The sequence below is a fragment of the Saccopteryx bilineata genome, chromosome 4, assembly GCF_036850765.1.
Source record: "Saccopteryx bilineata isolate mSacBil1 chromosome 4, mSacBil1_pri_phased_curated, whole genome shotgun sequence".
Taxonomy (NCBI): domain Eukaryota; kingdom Metazoa; phylum Chordata; class Mammalia; order Chiroptera; family Emballonuridae; genus Saccopteryx; species Saccopteryx bilineata.
Window position 1 is genome coordinate 72299009 of NC_089493.1, and position 19517 is coordinate 72318525.

Below are 19517 nucleotides of genomic sequence, written 5' to 3' on the forward strand. Positions count from 1 at the left end.
AAGTATCAAGTAAACATATCTAAAGTATATGAACTGTTGATTGTGTTGTGTGCCCATCACCCAAAGTCAAATGATTTTCTGTCACCTAAACACATGATCTTGTTGGAGTCTTACAACCAGACCTATTTTATGAGCACGCAAACAATTTAAAACAGTGAGGTAACCTGCCAAAGTTGGGAAGCAAAAAAGAACAGAATCCCATGCCTGGCTGGCTGCTCAGATGATGCTCTGAAGGGAAAAGGTGTTGGTCTGAACCGTCCCCAATCAGGCACCCGTCAGCAGGGGCTCATGGGCGTTCAGGTGGAGTGCCTTGCGAGGGAGCGATCTTCAGCAGGTTTCCCCACCTGAGAGTCTCAGCAACGAAAAGCTAAGGATTCTACTCCATTGAGTGTTTGCAATTGTTAGGACTTTCCATACAGCTGGATCTTGTACAAAACAAATCCTGGCCCGAGACATGATTACCAAGTGAGACAGCTGTGGGGTGGGACTTGCACGTAGCCTCATCTGAGGTCAGTATTGAGCAAACAAAATCAGGCCCATCTTATAAAAAGCCTTGGTGATATTTACCAAGGAGTAAACTGCCAATGAGAACAGCCCAGCCTCAGTGGCGGGTAGTTAGTAATACCTAGATGTGGGACATTCCCCAGTGGGGCTGTCCTTACTTTCCAGGCATTTGGAAGAAAGGACTTGTTCTGGCACAATTAGAAAAACAAGTCAGCTACAGAGTTTGAAACAGAGGTGCCCAATGACTTTATTAGAACTGGCTGCAGGGGGACTGAAGCTCAAAGCAGTTTTTTAATCCATGTCCCTGATGACATTCTGTGAGGTATCCCTGTTCTGCAAGGGAATACATGGAGAACAAGAAGACAGGAGTGAGTTATGCTAGATTATATACTGCAAACTCAAGTCAGGCAAAAATTGGGACCTGGAAACCCTGCCTCCCAGATGAGGGGTTTGCATTTTGGTAGCCTTGTTTACAACAGCCAAGGGGGCTTGTATTATCTTTTCCTTATTCATTCATTGATCACATATATTTTGAGATATATAAGTCTGAGATAAAAAATTCAAAGAAGACACAATTTTAGCCCCATGTGGGCTGATATGTGCAGCAGTCCTCCACTGTAGGACTGGCAAAAACTACATCTAAATTCTCCATTGTAGATTGGGGAAATAGAACTGATTTTATACAAGTAAATTCAGTGCTATGGGAACATATAGGAAAAGCACAGCTTTGGTCTGGAGGAGTCAAATAATTCTCCATAAGGGAGGTGAAGAATGAGTAGATGTTTCGTTGGAAGAGAGAAGTAGATACCAAGTAATAAGAACAGTTAATAAGTGGCTTGGAAAACTAGAAAGAGCAGTCATGTTTGGAAAGAGCCAATAGCCCTGTATGCTGGATTGTAGGGTTAAGATTAGAAATGTTACCAAGAGTCAAATCATAAAAAATTTTGTGTACTAACATAAGGTTAGAATTAATGCTACAAATTTTAAAAAGAGAAGTAATATGATTATATTTTAGCTTTTGATCATAATTGATTCAAATTATACATGAAAAATAAAAAATAAGCATTTATATTAACTTCCTCTACAACTTACTGCAAATGACAGTGAAGGAATTAATAAAGGTATAAACTCCAAGGACAAAGAGTGCCATAGAAGAAACATCAGATAAGAACTGTCTACTGCATTTCAGAGGATGGGAACTTGAGGGAAGGAGTAGCTAACTGAGCAGAGTAGAGAAAGCTAATAAAACCTAAAAGCCTAATAAAACCTAAGGAGAGGAAGCCAAGAAGAAGCAGGATGAGTTACTCTAAAGAACTTTGGAGAGGTCAGCAATTTATGGTCTCTGGTGCTTATGAAGATGAAAGGAATAGGTAGAACAAAAACAAACAAACAAAACAACAAAGAATTTGTTGAGTCTACATAAATTATAGACTTCCCTTGGCCCCACAGGCACATGAGTATCTCTCTCCTGCCCCTATAGAAAGCAAGATGTTTGCTCTCTGGAGGTGCTGAACCGGAAGGGTTCCGGACTCAGTGACACCCAGGAGCTAGACAGAAATAGAATTAAGTTCAAGTTCACATTCTGAAGGGTGAAGACTTGGAAACTGTCCCTTAGCCCCATGAATGTATGTACTCCCTATGGAGGAGACTGGCAAGCTCTTCTTTGAAGAAAGTAACTATCCCCAGTAGAAAATACCTACCAATCCTGACAATACTGACCCTTCCAATATATGGAAGTCACCCAATAAAATGCCTGGGTCCCACCTCATCACTAGTCAGTAAGTCCTTCCCGTGTACAAAAGGCTTTCAATCAACTTTTTATTCCTGACATCTAAATGAAAACAGACAGCCAAAGATCTCCAGATATATAAGAAAATCCTCTAATACAAAAGATTTAAAAACCAAAAGCAATAAATAAATGCAGGAAAAAATAAACCATGGAGAAGAGAAGCAATGCAAGAAAAGAAAACTTTAAAAAACTTTTATTAACAATTATTGTCTCTATAAAATAATAGGATGCAATAAAAAAGAATAAGTAAAGAAAAATCTCATGCAAATTACAAATATAGAAGTAGATATAATTTCTTAAATCAATTAAATAATGGGAAGGTAAAGTAGAGAAAAATTTCCAGAAAGTATGTTTACAAAAACATAACAATGAAAAATAAAAGAGTAAAATAGCTACACGAAGGCATACCATTGTGAAATGTCCAAATACAAGGAATAGAGAAAATCCTGAAAACTTCCAAAGAGGAAAACGTAAAGAATCACAGTGGTGGTGGATTTCTTAAAATTAACACTGGATGCTAAAAGACAATGGAGAAGTGACTTCAGGATTCCAAAGAAAATGATTGCTTTCTATGTAGAGTTTAACATCTGTACAAACTTAGATTTTTGTATGACATTAGAACAGAGGTGTTGCCAGATATGTGAAGTGTGGTAGACATTACTTACACTTACCAACATTTGTTTGTCTTCCTTCCTGGTAGGAAGGAAGACTGTACCTCCCAGACTCTCCAAGTTAGGTGGGGCCATGTGTTCTGATCAAATGGCTGTTAGAGAAGTGACACGTGCCACTTCCTGCCAGAACATTAAAAAGAGAGGTGTGAGCCCCACACTTTCTGAAGAGGCCTCATGTTGAGATCATAGAACCACAGATTGAAGGTGTTTGGATCACTGAGTGACCACAGGAAATACAGCTCTGCTGGAGAGTTACCTTACCTCCAGCAGATTTGTTTGAGTCCGAAGAGATTTGAGAAATTAAACTATATGTTGTGAGGCTTATTTGTAGGATGGTTGGGCCTAATCCATATACAACCTACCAAAAATATTTCTAACTGCATCATTTCTCAAAGAGTGAATGGCTGCCCTGTGAGACAGCAATTCTACTTCTAGGTGATATACTCAAACAAAGTGAGTGCATGTGTCCAACAAAAGACAGGTACATGGCTATTTGTAGCAGTTATAATTATAATATCCAAATACTTCACATTTATACCACATACCATAGTAAGAAACAAAAAAAGAATAAATTACTGGTACATGCAATAACATGCATGACTCTCCTAAACTTAAGGAAGAGTAAAAGAAAGCCAGAGATAAGAGTACCTATTTTATGATTCTTTTATACAAAGTTCAAGAACAGGTCGTAGAGGTCAGACTAGTGATGGCTTTGTTGGGGGAGGTGAGATGACAGAGGATACTGACTGGGAAGAGGCAGGCAAAAGCCCCATAAATGCTGGCAATATTCAATCTCTGATCTGCATGGTGGTTACTGTAAGGCCGGTGGCCACCGCCATGGCTATGCAGGTTTTCATTGAATTTGGGCAGATGGTAAAGGAACAGTGGAGTCAGACAATGGTGAGCCATTCTGTTTCTTTTTTTTTTTTTTTAATTATAATTTTATTTTTTTAATGGGGCAACATCAATAAATCAGGTTACATATATTCAAAGATCAACAAGTCCAGGTTATCTTGTCGTTCAATTATGTTGCATACCCATCACCCAAAGTCAGATTGTCCTCTGTCACCTTCTATCTAGTTTTCTTTGTGCCCCTCCCCCTCCCCCTTTCCCTCTCCCTTTCCCCCCTCCCCCCGTAACCACCACACTCTTATCAATGTCTCTTAGTTTCACTTTTATGTCCCACCTACGTATGGAATAATGCAGTTCCTGGTTTTTTCTGATTTACTTATTTCACTTCGTATAATGTTATCAAGATCCCACCATTTTGCTGTAAATGATCCGATGTCATCATTTCTTATGGCTGAGTAGTATTCCATAGTGTATATGTGCCACATCTTCTTTATCCAGTCGTCTATTGACAGGCTTTTTAGTTGTTTCCATGTCCTGACCACTGTGAACAATGCTGCAATGAACATGGGGCTGCATGTGTCTTTACGTATCAATGTTTCTGAGTTTTTGGGGTATATACCCAGTAGAGGGATTGCTGGGTCATAAGGTAGTTCTATTTTCAGTTTTTTGAGGAACCACCATACTTTCTTCCATAATGGTTGTACTACTTTACATTCCCACCAACAGTGTATGAGGGTTCCTTTTTCTCCACAGCCTCTCCAACATTTGCTATTACCTGTCTTGTTAATAATAGCTAATCTAACAGGTGTGAGGTGGTATCTCATTGCAGTTTTGATTTGCATTTCTCTAATAGCTAAAGAAGATGAGCATCTTTTCATATATCTGTTGGCCATTTGTACTTCCTCCTGGGAGAAGTGTCTGTTCATGTCCTCTGCCCATTTTTTTATTGGATTGTTTGTTTGTTTGTTGTTGAGTTTTATGAGTTCTTTGTATATTTTGGATATTAGGCCCTTATCTGAGCTGTTGTTTGAAAATACCATTTCCCATTTAGTTGGCTTTCTGTTTATTTTGTTATCAGTTTCTCTTGCTGAGCAAAAACTTCTTAGTCTGATGTAGTCCCATTCATTAATTTTTGCCTTCACTTCTCTTGCCATTGGAGTCAAATTCATAAAATGCTCTTTAAAACCCAGGTCCATGAGTTGAGTACCTATGTCTTCTTCTATGTACTTAATTGTTTCAGGTCTTATGTTTAGATCTTTGATCCATTTTGAGTTAATTTTAGTACAGGGGGACAAATTGTAGTCCAGTTTTATTCTTTTGCATGTGGCTTTCCAGTTTTCCCAGCACCATTTATTGAAGAGGCTTTCTTTTCTCCATTGTATGTTCTTGGCCCCCTTATCAAAAATTATTTGACTATATATATGTGGTTTTATTTCTGGACTTTCTATTCTGTTCCATTGGTCTGAATGTCTATTTTTCTGCCAATACCATGCTGTTTTGATTGTCGTGGCCCTATAATAGAGTTTGAAGTCAGGTATTGTAATGCCCCCAGCTTCATTCTTTTTCTTTAGGATTGCTTTGGCTATTCGGGGTTTTTTATAGTTCCATATAAATCTGATGATTTTTTGCTCGATTTCTTTAAAAAATGTCATTGGAATTTTGATGGGAATTGCATTAAATTTGTATATTGCTTTGGGTAATATAGCCACCTTGATTATATTTATTCTTCCTAACCAAGAACAAGGAATATTCTTCCATCTCATTATATCTTTCTCAATTTCTCTTAACAATGGTTTATAGTTTTCATTATATAAGTCCTTTACATTCTTTGTTATGTTTATTGCAACAAAAAAAATACTGAGGAATAAATATTCTGTTTCTTAAAGTCTTGTAAAGGTGGACGAGCAAAAACAGTCAGGGAAGACCACTTCCCTTTCTTACTCCAGACACTCCCAGACTCCCAGGCCTCCACAAGCAAAACAGCACTCCCCAGCCAAACAGGCCTGCTGTATAAGATGCACCCTTTCCCGAAAAATTTGGGGTCTAAAAACTGAGTGCGTCTTACACAGTGGTTGTGGCATTTCAAATGCCATAGATGGAACTGAGGACTAGGCAACATATGAAGACAGTGATTCATCATTAGACACAGATGAGGACAAACTAATGGATGGGAGTGTTGACAGTGATGAGGAGTTGTAAGAATTTTATGATGAATGAAACTTGAGTTCAATAAGTTTATGTAATTTTTTTTTTTTCAAATTTTGGGGGGAAAAAATTTGGGGACCCAAAATTAAGGTGTATCTTATACATGGGAGCATCTTATACATGGGGATATACAGTGCCCCTTCTCAGGTAAATAATAACAAAAATCACCCCTCCCCATGGCTGCAGGCAGTCTGCAATTTGCAATCTGCCACCCTGAGGGCAAGCCTTCCATAGACGATACACACATAGCGCTGCACCAATACATGCGAGCAAACCTAGAAAACACTTATTGCAAAAGTGTTTGCCCAACAGTTACATAAACGTATACAGTGTGTCTGTAAAGTCATGGTGCACTTTTGACAGGTCACAGGAAAGCAACAAAAGACAATAGAAATGTGAAATCTGCACCAAATAAAAGGAAAACCCTTCCAGTTTCTGTAGGATGATGTGGCAGCATGTGCGCATGCGCAGATGATGACGTAACACTGTGTATACAGTGGAGCAGCCCACGGCCATGCCAGTCGAGATGTGGAGGGTACAGAGGAAAGTTCAGTGTTCTGGGGCTCACTAAATTTGAATTCGTGACCAAAGTGCAACGTGAATATCCGCGCGTTTATAACAAAGCGCCACCACATAGGAATAACATTACTTGGTGGGATAAGCAGTTGAAGGAAACCGGCAGTTTGGTGGAGAAACCCCATTCTGGTAGGCCATCAGTCAGTGACGAGTCTGTAGAGGCTATACGGGATAGCTACCTAAGGAGCCCTAAAAATCTGTGCATGATCCCACATTGAACTGCACTGAATAGGTATGAAACTGGGAGAGTTTTCCTTTTATTTGGTGCAGATTTCACATTTCTATCGTCTTTTGTTGCTTTCCTGTGACCAGTCAAAAGTGCACCATGACTTTACAGACACACTGTATGTACACAAAAACTTGCTGGGAGGGACACTTAAGTTTTGCACACTTTATGTTTGTTGTGCCTTAATTAAAAGAATTTTTTTTTTAAAGAAACTCCTGGAGACTGTGATCCACCAAAATGAGGACATACAGCCAACAGCAGGAAAGCACAGATCCGGCACCAGAAAATCCCCCAGAGGACAGAGACAAAGGAGATCCCTGGGAAGATGGTGATTCCCAGGATGGCGCTCTACAGCAGGCTGGGCACAGTCAGTCATGATGGGAGGCAAGGCCCAGAGATCAAAGAAAGCAGCATCTAGAAAAAAAAGAAAAAGAAACCAATAGAGTTTATTTTCATGTTTGACTCTATTTAAAAGAGTGTTAGTATTCTATCAAAGAATTTGAGAAGGAATTGATAAACACATAAAAACTAAATAACAACAAGAACAGAAAACTATTATTAATAAAAATAAGTTGCATAAACACATTACCATGGGGTACTAAGCTACAAATGTAGTGAAAATCTTGTCAGACAATTGTATCAGGAGGATGGGAAGAAGGAAAGGACGGTAGGGTGGGCAGGTGGGTAGCAAAGGGCTATGTATGGAAGGAAAGCTGAATTCCCACCAGCTGCGGAAGTAAACCTATAAAGTTCCTAAATTGTTTTAAATAAGGAAATAGCTAGCTGCATATGCATATTATTTAGAAACCTGAAAGCAAATAAAATAACAAACAGTTGGAAGTATAGTGATTCAAGATGGGGAAGACAGAGGACTGCTGTTTTTTACTGTGTCGGGCCAATAGTAGTGACCCTCATGGCCGTGTACATGCAGGTTCCCATTGAATTTGGACAGATGGTAAAGAAACAGTGGAGCCAAAAAATGGTGAGCTATTCCTGTATTAAAGTCTCACACCGGCCATCGAGCAAACACTCAGGGCTCCCAAAGCCACTGACACATTCTCTGGTTCCACAACCAGGAGAATTTTCTCCAGTTTTTCCTAGAATCAAAGGCCCCACCAGTCTTAGTGGAGCTCACAAAAGCCCCTCAGCTCTGGTTCCTCATCTGCATATCCTCTCCCTTCTCTCTGCACAAACTCTGCCAAAACATAGCTTCCTTCCTTCTCTATTCAATACTTCAGGCGCGAAAACCTCTCCTCCAGCAAACATTAGCAAGACAATGGCTCTTCCCAAGCAGGGAGGTAATTTGCAATTTTACAGATCACATACCTGGCACTGCCCAGCGCCATTTTTAACACTAAAAGTGAGCAAACTCAAAAAATACAAATTTTACAAACTCATTTGCCCAACGTATTATATGTCATGTTACACCATTGGCTTCGAAAGCTACATTCATAAAGAATTTCAGCACCATGGCCCTGGCCAGATGGCTCAGTGGTAGAGCGTTGTCCTGGCGTGCAGGAGTCCTGGGTTCGATTCCCAGCTAGGGCACACAGGAGAAGCACCCATCTGCTTCTCCACCCCTCCCCCTCTCCTTCCTCTCTGTCTCTCTCTTCCCCTCCCGCAGCCGAGGCTCCATTGGAGCAAAGTTGGCCCGGGCGCTGAGGATGGCTCTGTGGCCTCTGCCTCAAGTGCTAGAACAGCTCTGGTTGCAATGGAGCAATGCCCCAGATGGGCAGAACATTGCCCCCTGGTGGGCATGCCGGGTGGATCTCAGTCGGGCGCATGCGGGAATCTGTCTGACTGCCTCCCCGTTTCCAGCTTCGGAAAAATACAAAAATAAATAAATAATAAATAAATAAATAAATAAGAATTTCAGCACCATGATGAAGCAGTAAAAACATGTCTCAGAAAAACTGTAAGACCTTTAAAATAAAACAGAATAACTCGTTTCAAAGTACATTCTGATTCCAATTAATTTAAAAAGTATTTATAATGGCCTTGTATTTCTCATTGGTAGAGGAGAGGTTTGTGAGTGGTTATAAAATCACACCGTTATCCTTTTAGAGATCCAATCCTTTTAGAGACCTCGGACATCAGACTCTGTCAACCCTAACTGTTTACTACAAAGAAAATAGGGTCATGAGAAAGTAAGTTCTATCAGCCAAGATCTCTAGTGCAATTAATAGCCTGATGATATTGTACCAGGGTTTACAATTTTTTAGATGTAATCACTTTTTTGTTATGGCTTTGAATCCTGATTGTGCAATTTAAATGTGCTCTTAAAAATTTAGGTTCCATGAAAGGCAGCATGGTCCCATTAAAATGCAGGTGCTTAGAAAAGGCTAGTTCTGCAATTTCTGCAGGCTTATTAGAGCCATCAATGTGGGGGGGGGGGGAATAAGTACTATATTTGTTAAGATGCTAGAAGTAGTAGGTAACCAAAAAACAACTCAGTATGGCTTAAAGAATAAAAAGGGGAATTATTTACTCACCTAAAATCCTCAGATGTATAGAGATTCCAGACAAGGCTGGAAACCAATGCCCTTCTGCTACTTTCTGCTTCGTATGCCACAGTGTGGGCTCCATCTTCAGGATGGCACCTCTCTTGGTTTTAAAGATGGCTGATATTCTCTGCTGGGGCTAATATTTCTTTGTTCAAGTCCTTGCGAAAGAGCAGGCATCTTTGACTGTTAATGCCTAGCAACTATCTCAAATTTTTTGCATTGGCCAGGATTAGATCACATGCATACTGTTGAGCCAGTCATTGGCCAGGAGATAAAATGAACTAGAACACCAAGACTTTCCTAGAACCACATTGATACTTACATGGAAATTAAGAGCTATTGGGAAAGGAGGAGGGAGGACATATGGAAGAAGCAACTAATAATGCCCCTGAAGGCACTTGAAAAGGAAAGAAGATGGCCCTGGCCAGTTGGCTCAGTGGTAGAGTGTCAGCCTAGCATGCAGGAGTCCCGGGTTTGATTCCCAGCCAGGGCACACAGGAGAGGTGCCCATCTGCTTCTCCACCCCTCCCCGTCTCCTTCCTCTCTGTCTCTCTCTTCCCCTCCCACAGCCAAGGCTGCATTGGAGCAAAGTTGGCCTGGGCGCTGAGGATGGCTCTATGGCCTCTGCCTCAGGCGCTATAATGGCTCTGGTTGTGACGGAGCGATGCCCCAGATGGGCAGAGCATCGCCCCCTGGTGGGCAGGCCGGGTGGATCCCAGTCGGGCGCATGCGGGAGTCTGTCTGACTGCCTTCCCGTTTCCAACTTCAGAAAAATACAAAAAAAAAAAAGAAAGAAAGAAAGAAAAGGGAAGAAGCTCAGACTGTGTTGGCAAGTTGTAAATGCACCATCTTAAGATTATCATGCTATTGCTACCTCAGAATTGTATTTTTTAAATTCCTGTTGGAACTTGAAGAGAGAAAGTGAAAAAGAGCAGGATATTTGGAAGGGCAAATAGAGCTTTTTCCTTGATAAGCTCTACGTAGAAAATGTCATGTCTCTCCTACTAGAATAAAGATTAGGCTAATGTAATGCTTTGGTGAAATAGCGGTTTTAGGGTTTTTGATTAAATCTAATGACCTCAGAATAACAGGCAAACCTTAAGGAAGTCTTTAAGTCAACTCAAGCGTGGGGAAAAACCATAGCATGTCAAGTTATAAATTAGGCATAGCAATGGTACAATTGAAAGAATATGTTCAAAGGTCAAAAATGTAGTATTCTCCCAAGAGTCCTAGGTGAAGTAATTTAGATTTTAAAGAAAGGATAATGATGTCCATCTCACATAGTGGTCATTAGGATCAAAACAGGTATTTGTTTTAAGTACATGTGCATGGAGAGTAACAATGAGGACAATATGAGTAACTGGTCAAAACTGAAAAAGCTGCCTAAGTTCATAATTTAAGATCTTTCTCTACTTTGATACAGTAGCAAGTCTGATAAGTGTTACACTTAGCTGTAAGTATAAGGAACTTAAAATATAAAATTGTGTAACTGAGTGGAAAATTATACAACCTTTGGCTCCTTTTATCCCTCCTGGGGCCACCTGCCTGTGTGGACACTGACATGCCTGAAATTTCAAGGGGCACCACTGCATCTCTTGGAGGTCCATTGGAATGGCAACCTTAGTCCAGAAGGAAATAAATCACATCTGTAATGCTGCCCTTGCAGACTCAGATCAAATGGTGGTGGAAAATGTCACACAGTGGAAGAAAAACACAGAAGAATTCCATCACTTCAACAAATGTAAAAGAAGATATTACTCTGGTGTGCACTTTTGTTCAAGAAACACTGAGTGATCATTTTAAGACGTTTGAATTTGGCCCTGGTGGGTTGGCTCAGCAGTAGAGCATCGGCCCAGAGTGTGGAAGTCCAAAGTTTGATTCCCGGTCAGGATACATAAGAGAAGTGACCATCTGCTTTTCCACCCCTCCCCCTCTTCTCTCTTTCTTTCTCTCTCTGCTCCCCTTCTGCAGTCATGGCTCGAATGGTTCGAGCAATTTGTCCCCAGTTGCTGAGGATGGCTCCACGGCCTCATAACTCGGTTGCAATGGCCCCAGATGGGTAAAGCATCACCCTGTGGGGGGCCTGCAGGTGGATCCCGGTTGAGTCTCATACAGGAGTCTGTCTCTCTGCCTCCCTGCCTCTAACTTTAAAAAAAATGATTTCTAAATTTCATCATTTGTATTTTGTTTGTATTTGGTCAATATGTTCATTGTAAATACTGTAGCTGATATTCAATGAGCCATCTTGCTTAGGCTGAACAGCTGCCACAGTAGAACCATAGTACTTAATTTGTTCTACTCTGAATCAGATTATTTATTTAATCATGTGACCTTTTAACCCATTGGCATTAAGATTGCTAAATAATCTTAAATATGGCAGTAAGACTGTTCTCTGAGATGGATTGTGTTTATCACAAGTCAATGCTTTCCAAATATTAGAGATATTTTAGACTAATTTTTGAAAAAGGAGAGAACAAATGGCAAATGAATATACTTTATTTTGCCTACTCTTTCATGGTATTTTCTCTTAAATAGGCGAATATTTATCAATTGCTTTGGGAAAATGTCCTCTAGATTAATAGATGTTCTAAAGAATTTGTTTTTAATTTTTCAATTACAATTTACATTCAATGTTATTTGTATTAGTTTCAGGTGTAGAGATAGTGGTTAGATAGGGGTCCCCAAACCTTTTACACAGGGAGCCAGTTCACTGTCCCTCAGACCTCTGGAGGGCCGGACTATAAAAAAAAACTACGGGCCCTGGCCGGTTGGCTCAGCGGTAGAGCGTCGGCCTGGCGTGCGGGGAACCCGGGTTTGAATCCTGGCCAGGGCACATAGGAGAAGCGCCCATTTGCTTCTCCACCCCCCTCCTTCCTCTCTGTCTCTCTCTTCCCCTCCTGCAGCCAAGGCTCCATTGGAGCAAAGATGGCCCGGGCGCTGGGGATGGCTCCTTGGCCTCTGCCCCAGGCGCTAGAGTGGCTCTGGTCGCTGCAGAGCGATGCCCCGGAGGGGCAGAGCATCGCCCCCTGGTGGGCAGAGCATAGCCCCCTGGTGGGCATGCCGGGTGGATCCCAGTGGGGCGCATGCGGGAGTCTGTCTGACTGTCTCTCCCCGTTTCCAGCTTCAGAAAAATACAAAAAAATACAAACAAACAAACAAACAAAAAAACAAACACAAAACTATGAACAAATCCCTATGCACACTGCACATATCTTATTTTAAAGTAAAAAAACAAAACGGGAACAAATACAATATTTAAAATAAAGAACAAATAAATTTAAATCAACAAACTGACCAGTATATCAATGGGAACTATGCTCCTCTCACTGACCACCAATGAAAGAGGTGCCCCTTCTGGAAGTGCGGCGGGGGCCGGATAAATGGCCTCAGGGGGTCACATGTGGCCCGCGGGCTGTAGTTTGGGGATCCTTGGGTTAGACAATCATCTACTTTACTAAGTATTCTCCCTGATATTTCCAGTGCCCACCTGACTCCATACATAGTTGTTACAATATTATTGACTATACTCCCTATTCTGTACTTTACATCCCCATGACTGTTTTGTAACTGCCAATCTGTACTTCTCAGTCCTTTTACCTCTTTCACCAGCCCTGCAACTTTCCTCCCCTCTGGCAACCACCAGTCCACTCTGTGTCTATAAGTCTGTTTCTATTTTGTTTGTCCATTTATTTATTCTTTAGATTCCACATATAAGTGAAATCATATGTTATTTGTCTTCCTCTGACTTATTTCACTGAAAATAATACCCTCCATGTCAACTATGCTATCACAACTGGTAAGATTTCATTCATTTTTATGGCTGAGTAATATTCCATTATATATGATATCTATGTACCACAGCTTTTTTTGAAATATTTTTCTATTTATTACAAGGAATTTACAACAAGCAAGTTTATTGATTTTTGTGTTTGTATTAAGGTGATAGAACTAATCATAAACCAAATTTAAGATGCATTTCCAGGGATGTTAGTGACACCAATTTGACCCCAAACACTCAACTCTTTGCAAAGTTCTCATCAAAGGCAAATATGACAGATGTTATAAAAATGGCCAAAGTTTATAAGGACATAATTGGCTGTCTTCATAATAAGGATAAAAATAGTAGATCCTATTGAACACTTACCAGAAACTAAATCATGTGCTAGGTATTTTTAAAAATGAGATTTATATACTCTTACAAGTAAAATAACATAAGCAGTATAATTTTCCCTGTTTCACCAGCAAAGGATACTGAATCACAGAGTGGCTAATTAACTTGCCCAAATCCACAGTTGGGAAGTGGTGGAGGTAAGTTTTGAACCCAGCAGTTTCTCACCCAGCAGTCTCTCACCCACAATAATTCTACAGTAGAGCTAAGACTGCCAATAACTTACAGGTTTTATTCTAGGTTTTTATCTTCTTTATTTGAAGGGTGTTTCTTTAAAATATAGTGGTTTTTAATTTTCAAGATATTTTTTTATTTTTAATATGTCACATTATAACTTGATATTAAGAAGTGAAAAAGGCCTGGCCTGTGGTGGCACAGTGATAAAGTGTCAACCTGGAATGCTGAGGTCATGGGTTCAACACCCTGGGTTTGCCCAGCCAAGGCACATACAATAAGCAATGAACAACTAAAGTGAAGCAGCTATGAGTTGATACTTCTCGCTCCCCCTCCCTTTTCTTTCTCTTTCTTGTTAAATCAATCAATAAAAAAATCTTTTTTTAAAAAAAGTGAAAAAGGTGATAAATCAATTTCTAGTATTACTCTATTTCATTTTTATTTCTCTAAAAGGAAGACAATAAATATATAAGAAAACATCTGTGTGTGGTATAAATGGAGTAAATCTTGATCACACTATTTAAATCTCTTTCGATTCAGCTCTAGAAAAGAAGTCATACCTTATGACAATGAACAATAGATGTGTGAAGACAATCTTACACTGAGTTTATAGCTCTGTGTTTCAGACCTTTAGAGAAAACGTATTTCAGATCAGGATGATAAATTGGTCTTCTCAGTCCTCATTTTTTTCTTTGTTACCGTGTCTCATAGGTTCTTTACTTGAACAATATTTCTAGACTGAAGATAGAAAACAAAGACCTGGTAGTAACTTTTTTCAATTTCTATCTGCTTTAGATGTTTAGAAATATTATGTTAGGTGAAAATTAACAGAATTACTGCTGTGTAATTATAAAAACTTATTCTGTGACTTCTTCAAATCAAGCTGTCTGTTCCATTCTTCATGTTCCATTTAGTTCTCAACATTTCAGGATAAATATTTAGCAGTTGTCAATCTTTAAAAGCAAGAGATGTTCAACATGGTTTTTACTCTCATGTCTACATATAGAAAAACAAAAGAGAACTCAAAAGACAGAGAAAATGCTACCAAATTGCCACCCTTTAAAAAGATCTGGGTATCCTTGGTTGAGATTTTGATTTGGTGGCTTTTACATTATAGAATCCATTTGACCCAAATTTAGATGTGGATATGTAAAGATTAGGCAACAAAGATATTTCTTCTCTTCTTTGACTTGGAAGAGCAATTGGTATTACCACATTATGTATGTTGATTTGAAAATATCATTTTTAAAATATGATGTTTTTTAGACAGAACACTATAAATAAAATGACTTTGTATAACTAGGTCAAGTTGAGGAATTATGTCAGTTTAGTAGCAACACAATGTTCAAGTATTCGTTGGTTTAATGATTTTAGTAACTCAGTTAAAAAAAACTCTTCCTATTTCTTATTTGTGATTCCTGGGGAATAAATGTGCTGATAATTCTTTCGCAACTCTCACATGTAAGCCACAGGACCCTTTTTAAGATCAGGACCCTATGAGGTACTAAAGCAAGCATTCACTTCTTTCACACTTGAGGTCACAAATTTTTGCAAGTCAAAAATGTTGAGCATGCCAAAAACATCATGCCACACACTACCAAATAAAAGAACACTGTTATTCTTACAAGGAAAGGTTTGACAAGACAGGAAATAGGCAGGGTCAGAGAAGTTTACTTAATACTGAGACGTATTTAACCATCGTGAAGCCAAAATACAATGACAGTTAAAAAAAAATAAACAAATAGCTGTTACAGAAAACAAAACCCCAGGATACACGTTCTCTACTGGAACTGATGATCAGATTTTTAGCTAATACAGGAAGCGGATAATCCCAGGGAACCCTCACAACATTTCTGGCCCTCTTGGCTGTTTACTTTTGTCACATGCCTTTCATTGAGAAAATGTAGATGAAAACAATTTGAATTTTGTGAGTAGAAATATAAACAACAAATAAAATGAACCTTAAGATGTTATAAAATAATTTCATGAAAGGGCAAAGATCTTCAAGTTACATTCTCCTAAAAATGGGAAGAAAGAAAAAAAGAAAATGGAAGATAGGAAAAATCTAGCTGTTCATTACAATTTTCCATTTTTTGTTTAAACACAGCAGGAGGGCAAAGCTGCTGGCTTCTCTTCATCCTTGCAAATGCCAGGAGGGATTATGCAAAGCCCTGAGACTACCCCAATTTTACTTAAAGTTACAATCATTGTTCTCATGTAAAGTCATCTGCCTGCTTTCACTCAAATATTATTGCATCTTGTTTTCTCTGGGAGCCATGGATTCACATTGGCATATAAACATTTATTTTTAAGCAATCTATGTACCACCTTTACAAAGAAAGCAAACGTCGAGTGACATCTAGTGGCTGTCTAGATATTACTTTCTATGGCCTCTAAATAGCAATATTCTCAGCAATATATTGTATTAATATTGCTTATAATTTTTGTTTCTCAGGTAAAGTGTCTTTTCCTAAAACAGAAAGAAAGATTATTGGGTAGGGAATTTGTCATTTTCTTTTCTCAAAGAAAAACATTATCTCCTATTAGCATATGAATAACAATTCTCAAAATAAAGCATTCTGGAAATAACGCACTTGTAACCCAAACTGCAAGTTTGCAAAAAAAAAAAAGGGGGGGGGGAGGGCATGGTATATTCAACACAGGACATATTGGGGCCATTATCAACTATGTAGAAGGTTCTTAGCAGAAGATGACACATCAGGAACAAAGTTTCTCTGTCTATAAATTTAAGAGAATTATTTGTCAAATCTATATTTAATCTAACTATTGCCCCTAATTTCCACTGCTGTTTTAGGATTTGTTTTTCTTTTTGTTTTTCCCTTAGGAATGCTGTGGGAGAATTATGCAAGTATCTAGGTCCACTTTCCATAACTTTTGGTAATGTTTGCTGGTTTGCCCCAAGTTATGAAGGAACAGTGACTTACCCAGGGCTGCCCAGAATGCAGCTGAAAACTAAGTTGAGATAGGGCTTTATGGAGAAAAAATGCCTTGCATTGCTATCTGGAGACTGCATCTGTGAAAGAGACGGGAAAAAAAGGGAAATTATTGACAGAAAAATTGAAAGATAGTGTTCAAATTTAGTATTTTCTTCTCTTTAAGTAAAGGAAACTTGGAATATATAATCCAGATGTCAGCTGTCTCTGGCTGTCCCCAAGTCATCCAGTCTTTAGAGTTTCTCTTCATTTCAATAATAGAGAACACACATACACACACACACACACACACACACACACACACACTCCTACACAAAGCCTTCCTCTGACTTCCTGTGGAAAACCAGCACTTCCACCTTCCCTTCCATTCCCCTAATTATATCAAGGATTCAGGGGAGCTCTGCACATTCTTCAGCTCAGCTCTGTGCCAAGTTTGGTAGGACGGTCTAGTTTTTTACACTTTGACCCGAAGGCAGCACTGCTGCTCAGCCCTCCTCCTAAAACCACCGACACTAAAGCAGTGTGCAGAGTCAGGTTGATTGAAGTCTGGGTAGTGAGAGGGAAGCGACATCACAGAGGGATCCCCAAACAGATTAAAGTGTAATCTATGCAGTGATTTGTTTTTGAAATAATTAATTGTGGAATGTCACTCCAATAAAGCCAATTAAAAATTAAATTAACCCCTCCAAAACAATGAAATATTGCCATTTGCAACAACATGGATGGATCTTGAAGGTGTTATGCTAAGTGAAATCAGTCAAAAGGAAAAGGACAAAAAGTATATGATTTTTTTTTTAGCATGTGAAATGTAAAACAAAAAGTAACAAGTGAACCAACAAAATAAAACAAAAAAACTAACTTAGATTCAGATAACAGAATAGTAGTTTCCAAAGGGGAAGGTAGATGGGAAGGCCAGCTGGGGAAAGAGGGTCAAATACGTAGTAACAGAAGAAAATTAGACCTTGGACGGTAAGCACACTATAGAGTACACAAATATTGAGTTATAATGCTATACACATGAAATTTATATGATGTCATTAACCAATGTTATGTCAATAAATTTAATTTTAAAATTAAAAAAGTAATTTATTGGGGGTTGGGAGTGAGGGAATAGGTAAGGGCTATAGAAGAAACAAAATCAGCTGTGAGTTAATGTTGAAAATGAGTAATGAATACATGGCATTCACCATACTATGCAGTCTACTTTTGTACATGATTAAAATTTGCATAATAAATATTTAAAAGAAGAAGTTCCCTGGTGATCTCTGAGGCAGGAAACTTCTTACTGGTTTCTATTTCTTCTCCGATTAGCCTCCTACCGCATTTGGGGACCTCCTCCCACAACTTCTGAGTCTCACTGCCTCACCTCTTTCTCAGGCTGCTGCAGCAAACCTTGGGCTGTGGGCCCCATTCTAATACCTGAGTAGCCCATTAGAATGGATTTGCTGGCTCCCTAAACATAAAGAAATCTGTTCTCACACTAAAAAGATTTCTGCCCCAGTTTTACAAAAGACCCGGTTCAAGTAAAAGTAACACAACTAGCCAAGAAAGAAATTTAGAATGTTCTCTTCCTCCTACTATTTGTATTATAAGATTCTAACAAAGGTTGACACCAAGTTATAACAAGACAACGCAGTTTAAAAGGTGATGGTTCCATGCCCATGAATGAGTCTGAGGGAGAAAGCAGGAGTCAAATGTGGCAAATGGGTGATTACTTTGCATTCTAAACAACAGTGATGCAATATAGACATTGTGTCATATGTAAATAAAACTATCTTTTAAAATAAACCATGTAACTGCTTCTCGGCTACTCAGCTATATTGTAGTAGCCAAGCTGTAGGCAGCTCTCACAACCAGCTCATCAGAAGAGCACTGGAAGCCCTGGAGTCTGCGTGCATGTACACCACACACACACACACACACACACACACACACACACACGCTCCATGAATTTCAGTAAGACTGGAGAGAGAGGCACAAGAGTGTGCAGCCCAGCACAATTAATCAACCTTTCTCCTATCTTAACATCAACTGGCAACTGCTCCTTTGAATTAACTTTGTCTACTTTGGTCTAGAAAATGCAGGCTTGGGTTAGTGCAGCTCTGAAGTCAGCTGAGGTTAATGTTCACACCCTCCAACACACACACACACACACCTATTCCCATCCCCCAAAGTGTGTTTTTGAAGACAGGAAATAAAGTTATGTAAGGAAAAACATTTTTTACTTCAAAATACATGTGGTGATAAATTACAAGAATTCACTCTAAATTATGTTAATAATGTAAAGGGGGTAACTGTGCCTGGTGTCCCCTTTTAACATTTCCAAGAGGGAGGAAAGGGACTCAGAGATTTGGGGGGAGGAAAAGTGAGGTAGCTGTGGCTTCTGCAGCCACTTGCAAGCGCCTCTGAGCAAGGGGCTCAGAGAAGCGGACACGTTGCCATTGGCATGTGCCATTGTCCTCAAACACATAGGAGACAATGTCAGCACTAACTTCTGGCTCTAACTTGAAAAAACACTTCCTCTCCTTCTGCCAGCACCTTTCTCCCTCCCACTCGGCCCTGAAGTCTGACACAGTTTCCATTCCGAGGAGACCTGGTAATGATTCCGAGGAGGCTGGTAACATATTCCAGGGAAAGAGCAGGCTGACAGCGTGGGACGGGCGGGGGATCAGTTTAGGCTGAAATGGATTAGGAAACATTTTAAAGTTACTCTTTGAAGTTTTTATTGCCTTATCATCAAACAGCTTCTCTTCTTTGGCTGTATATTGATTTTTCTGACTATGAAAAGGGTTTCTTCTCTTCTATGATAATCAAGCACAATCTCAGTCAACAGTAGCCTTCTTTTGTGAACTGTGTTACTCCGCATATTATGGAATTAGCCTACACGCCTCATC

At 39.4% G+C, this 19517-nt stretch overlaps 1 protein-coding gene across 4 annotated transcripts in view; it reads right to left on the reverse strand.

The window, feature by feature from the left end:
• Positions 1-5449: 5449 nt before the first annotated feature.
• The window catches only part of DUT (deoxyuridine triphosphatase), a 35019-nt gene continuing 20951 nt past the window's right edge, over positions 5450-19517 (reverse strand). Inside the window, exons 7-8 of one of the 4 annotated variants that reach the window (XM_066276486.1) lie at positions 16615-16703; positions 5450-7237 (exon numbers count right to left, since the gene is read on the reverse strand). In XM_066276486.1, the coding sequence (XP_066132583.1) occupies positions 7222-7237; positions 16615-16703 (105 nt within the window). In that variant the 3' untranslated portion in view covers positions 5450-7221. Of the gene's footprint in view, positions 7238-14335; positions 14408-15662; positions 15688-16105; positions 16140-16614; positions 16704-19517 lie in introns of those variants that run through there. The other 3 variants (XM_066276484.1, XM_066276487.1, XM_066276485.1) reach the window with 3 other exon arrangements.